We start from the raw sequence: 12,670 nt of genomic DNA, 5'->3' as shown, positions 1-12,670 counted from the left end.
GTGAAGATAGAACCAAAGTATGTATTCAGTACCTCTGCCATTTCTTTTCCCCATATTGTACTTTCTCCCATTTATGTCTGTAGGGGACCTATATTTGTCTTTACCAATCTCTTTCTCTTCATATACTTGGAGAAACTCTTAGTGTCAATCTTTCACGATCCCTGCAAACTTACTTTCATACTCTGACTCTTTTTCCCTTCTTAATCAATCCCTTGGTCCTGCTTTGCTGAATTCTAAACTTCTTCCAATCCTCAGATTTATTGTTTTTTTCCTGGCCAGTCTGTATGCTTCTTCCTTGGATCAGATACTATCCCTTATTTCCTTTGTTAGGCAGGATTGGCCCTCTTACCTATTTTGCCTTTGCAACAGACAGATGTCACAGTTCCTCCATGTGTTCCTTGAATGTTAGCCATTGCCTATCCACTGTCATCCCTTTAAGTAACGTTCCCCAATCTATCAAGGCTAACTCACACCTCATATTCTCGTAGTTTCCTTTATTAAAGTTCAGCACTTTAGTATCCAAATCAACCTCACTCTCCACCTTGACAAAAAAATTCTGCCATGTTAAGGTCACTCTCCCCCAAGGGGTCTCGCACAGATTGACAATGATTCCCTTCTCATTACATTGCACCCAATATAAGATGTCCTGTTCCCTAGTTAGTTCTTCCACATATTGGTCAAGAAAGCCATCCTGCCTACAATCCAGGAATTCCTCTTCTACGGCATTGTGGCTAATTTGATTTGCCCAGTGTATGTGCAGATTAAAACCACCTATGATCACTGATATTCCCTTGTCACAAGCATCTCTAATTTCCTGTTTAATGCCATTCCCAACATCACCACTGCAGTTCGGGCGTCCATATAAAACCTACTAATTTTTTTTTGCCCCTTGGTATTTCTCAGCTCTACCCATACAGACTCCACAATGTCAGAGCTAATATCCTTTCTCACTATTGTGTTAATTTCCTCTTTAACCAGCAATGCCAGTCCAGCACGGTTTCCTTTTTGCCTGTCCTTCCTAAATACTGAATCCCCTGGAACATTCAGTTCCCATCCCTGGTCACCCTGCAGCCATGTCTCCGTAAGCCCAATTATATTGTACCCGTATGCATCTATCTGCGTGATAAGTTCATCCACTTTATTGCAGATGCTCCGTGCATTAAGGCACAAAGCCTTTAAGCTTGTCCTTGTAACAGTGTTTGCCTCCTTATTTTTCTCAATAGCCCTGCTTGAATCTTGTCCTTGGTTTCTCAGCCTATCACTTTTCTTATTCCCTTTTTTAGTTTCCATTTTTGCCCTTGCTGCCTTCTTTGCTGACTCTTTACATAGGTTCCCATCTCGAGGGCATATCAATTTAAACCCTCCCCAGTTGCTCTAGCAAACACACCCCGAGGACATCATTCCCAGTCCTTCCCAGGTATAACCCATTCAATTTGTATAGGTCCCACCTCTCCCGGAACCAGTCCTAACGCCCCAGGAATCTGAAGCTCTCCCCAACACCATTTTTGCAGCCACAGTAATTCATCCTGTTATTTATCCTCTGACTAGCATGGGGCACAGGTAGTAATCCTGAGATCACTACCTTTGAGTGCAATTTCTTAACTTTCTTCCTAGCTCCCTGTTTTCTGCCTTTAGGACCACATTCCTTTTCTCACCTAAGTCATTTGTAATGATGTATACCACCACCACTGACTGTTCACCCTCCCCCTTCAGAATGTCCAGTACCCACTCTGAGACATGCTTGACCTTAGCACCAGGGAGCCAACATACCATTCTGGAGTCTTGTTTGTGGCCACACAAACACCTGTCTATTTCCCTTACAATTGAGTCCCCAATAATTATTGCTCTGGTAACTTTTTACCCCTTCCCTCACCAACCTTGGTGCAACGAGGATTCAGAACCGAGGTAATTATTTGTGGTATCATGGAAGTGCAGCCACTCACTGTTTTCCTTTTCTGTCACCCATATGACTAAAAAAAATTAGATAATTAAGTGGTGATTGCTGCACCTATTTTTCCTAACCAATCTGTTCAGACATGTTATTGGCACACCTCTGGAGCAGGTGGGTCTTGAACCTGGGCCTCTCAGTCCAGGGGTAGAAACTCTACCTGTGCAGCTCTGCTCACTGAATAATTTGCCAAGCCTTATCTTCAATCTCTCCTCGCAGTGTTCAATGCTTGGTACTTGGGCTCAGGTTGGAGTGATGTTCAGAAAGTGACTGTCAAGCTGGGCTTCATTGTCATGCATGACACATTAACATCAACCCAGTTATTGGAGTTTACTTGAGTGTAGAAAGCAATCTCCAACTCAGAGATAGTAGATGCAACTGCAGATGCTGGAGAATCTGAGATACCAAGGTGTAGAGGTGGATGAACACAGCAGGCCAAGCAGCATCAGAGGAGCGGGAAGACTGACATTTCAAGCCTAGACCCTGCTTCAGAAATGGGGAGGCTAAGAGGGTTCTAAAATAAATAGGGAGAGAGGGGGAAGTGGATAGAAGATGGATAGAGGAGAAGATAGGTGGAGAGGAGACAGACAGGAGGACAGTCTCCTCTCCACCTACCTTCTCCTCTATCCATCTTCTATCTGCCTCCCCCTCTCTCTCTTTTTATGTTTGAACGCCCTTCCCCTCCCCCATTTCCACAAAAGGGTCTGGGCCCGAAACGTCAGCCTTCTTGCTCCTCTGATGCTGCTTGGCCTGCTGTGTTCATCCAGCTATACACCTTGGAATCTCCAACTCATGCAGCTAATACTAGAATCAGAGCGATTCCTTTGTAAATTCCTTCTTTCTAACTTCTGCGGTTCCCACATGACAATATTTTTAGATAAGAACAGACTTGTCTATTGGGAAATCACTCCTTTCCTTCATCAGTCAGTATTTTGTCATTAGCAGGACAGTCTAGCAGCTACCTAAGAGTGGTTGCGGTGACATGGTGGTGATGTTGGTGGTCTGATTCTGGAAACTCTGTGAACATGGACCCAGGTCACACCCCAGCAATTGGTGGAATTCAAATTCACTCGATGAATCTGGAATTGAAAGCCAATCTCATTAATTGTGACTATTGTTGATTGCTGTAAACACACATCTGATTTATTAGGGAAGAAAACCTGATGCAATGCAAAGTGATTATTGAAGGGAAATTAAGGGTACACACAAAATGCTAATCTTGCAAGTGACACTCACATCCAATGATTGTTTTAAATTAAATGGAAACTATCAATGGTGCCAAATTTTTCAGTGACACATATCAGTCATATTGAACAGGCTGTATCTGGTTTAGACAAACTGAAGAAAGAAAAATGTCATAAATGTAAAATCCGTCAGAGCGTGGAAGAATTGGGCCAAAGTACCATTACAGAGCAGAACGTTCACTGACTTAAAGGTATAAATTACCAGCTACTGAAAGAGGAAAAGTACTCAGCGAGCTGATCAGCTGCAATAATCTGGAAAACAACCTTTTAAAGCCTCTGAAAGCATTGGAAGAGAAGGCAAAATGCAATGCATCAGAAAAGAGGACAGAAAGTAGAGCACAAATGGCAAGATTGGGTGATTAAAAAAAATCAGCTTTTGATCACATGAAGAATGGCCCTATATTTATATTTCACCATGAACATGTTTGGAAACCTACAGTGGCTTCTTAACCATGAGAGATAAGGTACTGAGGAGAAGAGCAGGGTCTTGAGTAAGCTTCAACATGAATCATTAAAAGCTTCATGTGTTGATACACCATTTCCAGAAGGTAGAGTGAAAGTCTGGGTTTCATTTCCATAGAGGGCAAAATGCAAAAATGAAGAAGTGAAGCTTCAGTTTGAAGCGGTTGACAGATTCCACTGACAGTTTTAGGCAGTAAGTTTTCGAAAGAGTGACAGATTAGTATTTGCATTGTAGGTTCACTAGAATCGTAGCAGATTCAGAATTAAATCATGAGGACAACTCGCAGAAATGGGGACCATATTTCCTTGCTTTAGGAAGATTACAGTGTAGTTAAATTGAATTGTCAAACAGGCTGAGGAGGATGAATGACTTAATCCTGTCTCTGTGGTCAAATCCAATGCTACTGTTAAGTGATCGCCAGTTCAAATGAGTCAATAAGAAACACTAACTATGAAGGTATCCTGTCCTTCCTATTTGTTTTGCTTTGGTATTTCTAACAGGCGGCTAAGTGGTTAGCACTGCTACCTCACAGCGCTAGTACCCTGGGTTCAATTCCACCCTCGGGCGATTGTCTGTATGGAGTTTGCATATTCTCCCTGTGTCTGCGTGGGTTACCTCCCACAGTCCAAAGATCTGCAGGTTAGATGGATTGGTCATGCTAAATTGTCCGTAGTGTTCAGGGGTGTGTAGGTTTGTTGGATTAGACATGGGAAATGCTGGGCTACAGGGAAAGGGTAGGGGTATGGGTCTAGTTGGGATGCTGTTCGGAGGGGTGGTGTGGGCTGAATGGCCTGTTTCCACGCTGTAGGGGGTTCTATGATCTGGAAATGGTTACAATGCTCAATAAAAGCTCATCTGGTCATCTGACTAAAACAGACCTTCAAGATCTTAAAATATACATCTACTCCTCTAAAACACACATAGGAATAATGCTTTGATGGGAAAAGTAGATCTGTAAATTGTGGTCATATAAGGACAACAAATTGCAACATATTTATATTCTATATCTGTATATTAACTTCAGTTGGTTTGTATTTTTACAGTGTTGTAATATGTTCTCTCATTTTCCAGGAAATGTTTTAAGAAGTATTTTATCATAAATTTTGCAAAGGGAGTTAAAGAGCAGAAAACACAAAAAAAATACAAATCAATCAGCAGTAAATATAAAAATTAATGCATAATAGGATGAAAGCTACTTAAATATCAAGGGAAAATTTACAATGGCATAAATCTTTGAAATTATTTAATATTATTGGATTAAATATCAGTTATTACAGTAGTTATATTCAGAAGGGAAGGCATTTTCCGTGACAAATACATGTTCAAAATAAAATAAAAATAAATAAAATAAAAAATAAATAAATTGTGACATTAATTCAAAATACATTATTTCACTGATTTTTTTTGCCTTAATGTTCACAGCGAGTATTTGTCTGGGATCTTGATGAGACAATCATCATTTTTCATTCACTGCTCACAGGATCGTATGCGCAAAAGTATGGTAAGGTAAGAAATTAAGCCAACCATGCAATTTGTTTTGATTTCTTTGTAGACAGAAGGTGTTTTATTTATGAGAAATGTCTTTCTTTGAACTGTGTTTCTTGATTAGGAGGTTTACTTTGCACGTACATTCCTAGAGATGTATGTTTGTCAATTATTGTATACATTTGGTAACAGAGATTAAAGTTACCAGCTAAGCTGCGTGACTTCAATGTTTTTTTTCGAACAGATAGATGCTATTTCTGTCAAAGAGTACTGAAAAATTAATGGTAGATTTTAGTATAAACATATGCGAAGTTAAAAAACAACTTTTGAGCAATCTCCTTAATAAAATGTAGCTAATTTAGAATGCTTTCCAGTGTGGAATTGTGATGTGATTCTGTTTATGAACTTTAACATTGAAAGTAGCTTTTTCAAAGATGTCCTGCTGAATAAGGGGAACATACTATGGTGTTTTAAAATTATGATGCAATTTAGTTTCTGCGGCTCTAGTCATTCATGCTTTATTTTACAAATATGTGCAAAATAAGTCATAGTTATAAGTGAATGGCAATAATATTTTAATGACAGGTTGCCTTTTTGTTTTTAGTGCCTTTGTGTAATTCTTAAAATAGGAGTTTCTGTTTGTTCTCTTAAACTTTAGGTTTATGACATACTGTGAAACGGTTAATCTCCTTTGCTCAATATTAAAAAGTGCATAATAGGATGAAAGCTACTTAAATATCAAGGGAAAATTTACAATGGCATAAATCTTTGAAACTATTTGATATTATTGGATTAAATATCAGTTATTACAGGAGTTATATTCAGAAGGGGAGGCATTTTACGTGACACATACATGCTCAAGATGATTGTGTATCTGGCTTTCAGTGGATTATCATTGAATTCTTTCAGTTAGGCAAGAAGGAGATGGAAGATTCAGCCATCACTCAAAATGCAGTCTATTTTTGTAATATTCTCATGAGCTAAAAGCAGCACACCGTATCAGCAACACCCACCATCATGGGAAACTAATCAATGACTATCCTTGAATTTTGCAGTCAGTAGTTTGTCACATAGGAAAGAACCAGAAGATTAATGCTAGCTAGCTTGTAAAATCTGTTCAGAGGTGAATTGGGGTCAAGTACCCTATGATCTTGGATTTTCCAGGAGTGGTTCGATGACCCAAATCTTATTAAAATAGGCCAATGAGAACGAGTAAGTGAAGACTAGTTAGTTACTACATTGAGAAGCTTTGCAATTGTGAATGCTATATTATGCAATCTGTTACTATATCAAATATTAATTATTGCATTCAGATCACATGGCTTCCTTTTCTGTTTAAAGAAAAAAATTTAACTGCTGTCTGTGTGCAATGTAAAGTATCACATACCACCGCAATTCCAGATGATCATTTTGCCCAAAAGTGAAGCAATGTGAATTGTACATGCAACCTACCTAGAATTTTAAAGGAATCAAGTTTTTGTCCGAAAAATTGATGATTTTTCAGGTACAAAGTCTTTATTAAACAATTATTTCTTCTACCTTGCTGTAAAATCTTTAATCACCATTTAATTTCATTAAACTGAAAGAAATAACAATACTTGCTTGCAGCATTGTTAGCTTTCGAGCCAAATGCACCAGCCTTTTGATTCAAAGTAGTTGTATAGATTGTATTTAACGAAAAACAGAAATTTGAGAAATGCACAACACATTCATCAGCACTTGAAAGAGAAAACAACAGACAGAAGTTTCCATTTGAAATCTTTGCCAGCTCTAATGACAAATCCACTCAGAATGTTTATCTATCTGCCTCCTTCTGGATAAAGTCAGCAGTCACACGACACAGATTATAATCCTGGGATAAATACAGCAGGCCAAGCAGCATCAGAGGAGCAGGAAAGCTGATATTTCACGCCTAGACCCTTCTTCGGAAATGGGGGAGGGGAAGGGGGTTCTAAAATAAATAGGGAAAGGAGGGGAGGCGGATTGAAAATGGATAGAGAAGAAGATAGGTGGAGAGGAGACAGACAGGAGGAGACAATCTCCTCTCCACCTAACTTCTCCTCTACCCATCTTCTGTCTGCCTCCCCCCTCTCCCTTTTTACTTTCAGAGCCCCCTTCCCCTCCCCCATTTCTGAAGACGGGTCTAGGCCCAAAACGTCAGCCTTACTGTTCCTCTGATGCTGCTTTGCCTGCTGTGTTCATCCAGCTCTACACCTTGTTATCTCAGATTCTCCAACATCTGCAGTTTCTACTATCTCTGAAACAGATTATAGCCCCACAGGTTTATTTGAAATCACAATCTTTCGGAGCACTACTTCTTCGTCAGGTGAAGTGAAATGTACTTTTGGGTATTTCATTAATCGTTTCAAAGATTTGTTTCTTTTAAAAAGCTATATTTAGAACTTCATCCAATCAAATCAATCATTGAATCAAACTACAGGTTATGTAGGTCTGTAATATTTGAAAGAAATAAGAAAACTGAAAACAGACACTCCAATGCAATAAAATGAAGCAGGTCGCCAACTTGTCTGCATGCTCTACTGGATTTGACCTCTGACACCCAAGCAGTTGAACCTTTGGTGGAAAGAAACTTTGCAGCCCCAGTCCTGTGCCTGTCACCGTAGCCAGATCTGTGGTTTCTGGTGTTATTTTCCACTGCGTTGGAGAAACTTTCTCAAGGCAAAGGGAGGGAAAATACTAATATGGGTGAAGTAGCTGCTGACAGTGTAGCATTTCTAGTAAACCCCCGTGGCAACCAAAGATCTTTACTTCCACAAAACTCTTTAAACTACTCACAGTGATTAACCGATATTGTAAGTGGAGGACTGTTTCATATGTTCAAGCATACTCTCCCCAAAATTTCTGTGATTTCTTTAAATTAGTCCAGTCCAGTTTTTGAAATAATGTCCTTTAAATTACCTGGTAGGACATAGAAACCATGATGTTCTTCCAACCTAGTCAGTTCTGCAACTCACTGGGGGAAAACCAATTAGTTGGGCTGGGATTCTAAATGATCTTTTAGCTATTGAAGGAAATAGTATTGAGGTTACTGATAGATGAGAAACATATAACCAGTATTTGAACTTTGTGCTATAGAGCTTTTGCTGACAAGTCCATATTTTCTTTTCATTTGCTTTGTTTGAATTTTTAGATAAATGGATGTAATAATGTTTCTATTTAAGCCTTATTGTGAAACTCCTATTTCTTAAATAGAGCTTTTGAATTAATTTTATTTTGTCTGGCAAGTTCATGTTTAAACACCCCTTCTCCTAAAAAAATGATCCAAACTATGCTATAGGGAACTGCTGGGAACTGTTTAGACTAGCCTTTGCCAATGACTTAAATTATAATGCAGGAAGTGTGAAACAAAGCAAAATCAATCTACTACTTGACCAAATCTGTTCTGGCACATCACGTACAAATAATAGTTATAGTTTGTGCTAATACACAATTGAAACCATTTCATATATAAATTACATACTATAACTAGCCTTTGTTCTAAACCTATTCAAAGTGAGTCCTCTGTGATCTATGTTGCTTTCTTGCATTTCAGTACAAACGTATCGGTGAAAATGTATTCACTGCCTCAGAGACACCAACAATATGCGTGTCTTAGTTTGGCCATTCACATGACATTCCTAGATCCTTCTAGTATTGTTGAAGGCTCGTTGAGGTATTGCAAAGAAATGCTGGGTTTTAAACAGAGATAGATATCATTTACTAAGACTTCAAGATATTTAAAGGATGCTTAGAAAGAAGCCAATTTCCTCCCGCTTAAGTTGATGTCATTGTGTGACTAACAAAGGTAGTGTTGATTTCAGGGCTTCTGAAATACATCACAATCTCTGGCAATCTCTGATTATTATCCATACTATATGTCCAAGGTACAATGGCATAACTAGAGTAGAATCATAGAATGGCACAGAAGGAGTCATTTGTTCCATTGTGGCCATGATGATTTCCTGCAAAAACAGTTGATGCAGTCTCATGCCACAGCTATTTCCCCATAGCCCTGCAAGCAATATCTCCTCAGGTGCATACGCAGTTCCTTTCTGAAAGTCACAATTGAATCTGCCTCCCTCGAGCATTGCATTCCAGTTCCTAACCAATTACTGCATAAGAATGTCTTACTTCGTGTTACCATTGCAGGTTCTTTTGCAGATCATGTTATATGTCCTCAGGTTCTGCTGTATCTAGATCCCTCGTGCTTTTAAACCACTCCATAATATATTCTCTCAACATTCTCTTCTCCAGGAAAACCCTAGGTCTATCTGCATAACTGTCAAGTCTCATCTCTGGTCCTAATGTGCTGTATTCAGAATTTGATACAACACTGCAGTTAAAGCTAAACCAGTGTTTATGCTTAATCATAATTACTTGGCTTTGTGTTCCATATTGCCGTTTATAAAGCCCAGGATCCTTTATGCCTTTTAACCATTTTCTCAACCTGCCTTTCCACCTACAACAATTTATGCACAGGTACCCCAAGTCTCTTTCTTCCTGCAACTATTGTACAATTGAGCGTTTTAGTTTACATTGTTTTTCCTCATTCTTCTTACCAAAATATACAAACTCACATTTATGCATGTTAAATTTAATCTGCCACATGTCTGCTTATCCAACCAGCCTGTCTGTCCTCTTGAAATCACTCTCTTCTTCTGTAAAATTCTCCTCATAGTTCATTATACTTGCAAATTTTGTGCAGTCTACAAATTTTTCCTTCGTGCCTTGTAGACCCAAGTCTAAGTCATTCTGTGTGTCTACGGATGCAGTTGGCTTAGTACCAGCCCCTAGTAAATCCCACTGTACATCTGTCTCCAATCTGAAAAACCAAGCAACCACTTTCTATTATCTGTCGCTTAGCCAACTTTTTATTCATGCTGTCCCTTTTAGTTCATAAACTGCTGCTTTGCTGGCAAATCTATTACATGGTATTTTATCAAATGCCTTTTGGAAGCATAACCGAACCACATCAACCATATTAAACATCATCGGTGCTGTATGTTACCCAATTAAAAACTCAATCAAACCATCGCAGGACAATTTTCAATTAACAGATCTGTGCAGGCTTTCCTTATTTAATCCGCAGAATTGTCCAAGGGATTGTTAATTTTACCCCAGATTAACGTTTCGAAAACTTTCCCATCCCCAAGGTCTTAGAAATAAATATTTTAATCAACTTGTTCAGGCATGTTATGACATATACCTTGATCGGATAGGCCAATAGGCTGAGGAGTGACAGATGAAGTTTAATTTAGATAAAGGTGAGGTGCTGCAATTTGGAAAGGCAAATCAGGGCAGGACTTATGCGCTTAGTGATAAGCTCCTGGGGAGTGTTGCTGAACAAACAGACCTTGGGGTGCAGGTTCATAGTTCCGTGAAAGTGTTGTTGCCTGGAGAGGCTGGGGCATCACTTTGTGGAACACCTACGCTCGGTTCGCGACAAACGACTGCACCTCCCAGGCACAAAGCATTTAACTCCCCCTCCCACTCCTTGGATGAGATGTCCATCCTGGGCCTCCTGCAGCGCCACAATGATGCCACCCACAGGTTGCAGGAATAGCACCTCATATTCCGCTTGGGAACCCTGCACCCCAGGGGTAACAATGTGGACTTCACAAGCTTCAAAATTTCCCCTCCCCCTGACCACATCCCAAAACCAGCCCAGCTTGTCCCCGTCTCCCTAACCTGTCTGTCCTTCCTCCCACCTATCCACTCCTCCCACCTCAAGCCCCACTCCCATCTCCTACCTACGAGCTTCGTCCCACCCCCTTGAGCTGTCTGTCCTCCCTGGACTGACCTATCCCCTCCCTAACTCCCCACCTACACTCACCTTTACTAGCTCCACCCTGCCTCCTTGACCTGTCTGTCTCCTCTCCACCTATCTGCTCTTTTTTCTGTCTTCCATCCGCCTCCCCCCTCCCTGTTTATTTCAGAACCCCTTTCCCCTCCCCCATTTCAGAAGAAGGGTCTAGACCCGAAACGTCAGCTTTCCTGCTCCTCTGATGCTGCTTGGGCTGCCGTGTTCATCCAGCTCTACACCTTTTTATCTCAGATTCTCCAGCATCTTCAGTTCCTACTATCTTGGACTTGAACCTGAGCCTTCGAGCTCAAAGGTTCAACCAGAGTTTTTGAAGCGATAACATTTCCAAGGGGCCAGTTCTGGGGAATATCCCCCTTACTGAAGGAGGATTGGAATAATATGGCCAATACCTCTGTAAATCCCACCCTTATTTACCCTAGCATCCTCCAATGCAGAATAACCAGTCCTGGTGACTTATCAAAGTCAAGATCAGCCTAATACCTCCTCTTTACAAATGTTTAAGTTGTAAAAATTCTACTGAGTTTGTTTTTTCGTGAACTTTTCACAATTCAGACAGAATTGTATGTAATTAATAAGATATTAAACACTAATTCTTCCAACATCCTGCTCTAACCCCCAACCATGATGTGCACATCAGCAAATTAGTCTATCCAACTTCAACAGCCTTTTAAGAGCATTTGCCACTGTCATGGTCAGGTGGAAGTTTCTGATGAAATAATATCAGATTAATTTGAAAATAATTTGGATAAATGTATGTTGTTGTAGTCATTTAAAATCAATATTAAAACCCCAAATGGAAACTTTGGCATGTAACTGTCAGCGGTTATATAAATGCAGCAACATGGCCAACATTTAGAAAATTGCCGATCCTTAATATTTCCTAATATATGTGAACTCAAAAAATAACATGTAAGTGTAAAGTGGCATAAGAGGTTTATTCAGATAAAACTATCGGTGACAGACAAGCCAATACTTTGTGGTGTTAAATTTTCTGTACAGTTGTGAATCACATTGTTAAAATGCTTTTCGTTGCAATCAAAATAGTCAACCACCCAACTGACACCAATAAGTCGAACAAATCGTCTGCCAAATCATTCAGAACATCCATTTACTACAGAGTCGGCCAGTCGGCTGGTCTGTGAAGCCTGGAGCGGGATTCTCGCTTCCACATGGAGTGGGCCCCTGGTGACGGCATAGTGTAGGCCGGGAAGCCTCAAGCAGGACACTCTCAGTGGCATGGTGTGAGCTGGGAAGCTCAGGCCGTCTTTAAGTTATGTTTTTTAGAATTTTATTCTGAGTTAATGTGAATGGTGCCTATGTATGGCAACAGTGCACACATTTCACTGCATTTTATAATAAATACATGTGGCAATAACAAATATTGTACTGTATTCTGAAAATGCTACTTCTTTTATGTCAGATATTTTTCATAGCTTGCTGCACTTGGTTGATGCTAGCCAGCTATTTAATCCCATGTATTAATTACAGGAATGAAAATTGCCCAGAAACTCTCAGGTATGTTCACAGAAGTATTCATGGTAGGGTCACCATAGGTTGGGTAGGTACCAAAACCTGTACGGGCAACTCCAGTACAGCAATTAGGAGTAAACATTGCAGCAGATTGCTACTCGAGGTAGGCACCGGCAGTTTCAGCTCCTCAGAGTAGGCTTCCCCATGATCAAATTGTTAAAAGGATAGCTGATTTA

The 12,670-nt window shown here is 39.9% G+C and overlaps 1 protein-coding gene across 17 annotated transcripts in view; it reads left to right on the top strand.

Moving 5' to 3' along the window:
* eya4 (EYA transcriptional coactivator and phosphatase 4) overlaps positions 1 to 12,670 on the top strand; it is a 526,724-nt gene that overhangs the window by 422,455 nt on the left and 91,599 nt on the right. For all 17 annotated transcript variants that reach the window (XM_059645294.1, XM_048531657.2, XM_059645296.1 and 14 more), the window contains one exon: positions 5,078 to 5,161. In XM_059645294.1, coding sequence (XP_059501277.1) covers positions 5,078 to 5,161 — 84 coding nt within the window. The remainder of the gene's footprint in view (positions 1 to 5,077; positions 5,162 to 12,670) is intronic.

This window comes from Stegostoma tigrinum, chromosome 4, assembly GCF_030684315.1.
Source record: "Stegostoma tigrinum isolate sSteTig4 chromosome 4, sSteTig4.hap1, whole genome shotgun sequence".
Taxonomy (NCBI): Eukaryota; Metazoa; Chordata; class Chondrichthyes; order Orectolobiformes; family Stegostomatidae; genus Stegostoma; species Stegostoma tigrinum.
This window is presented reverse-complemented; position numbering and strand designations above follow the sequence as displayed.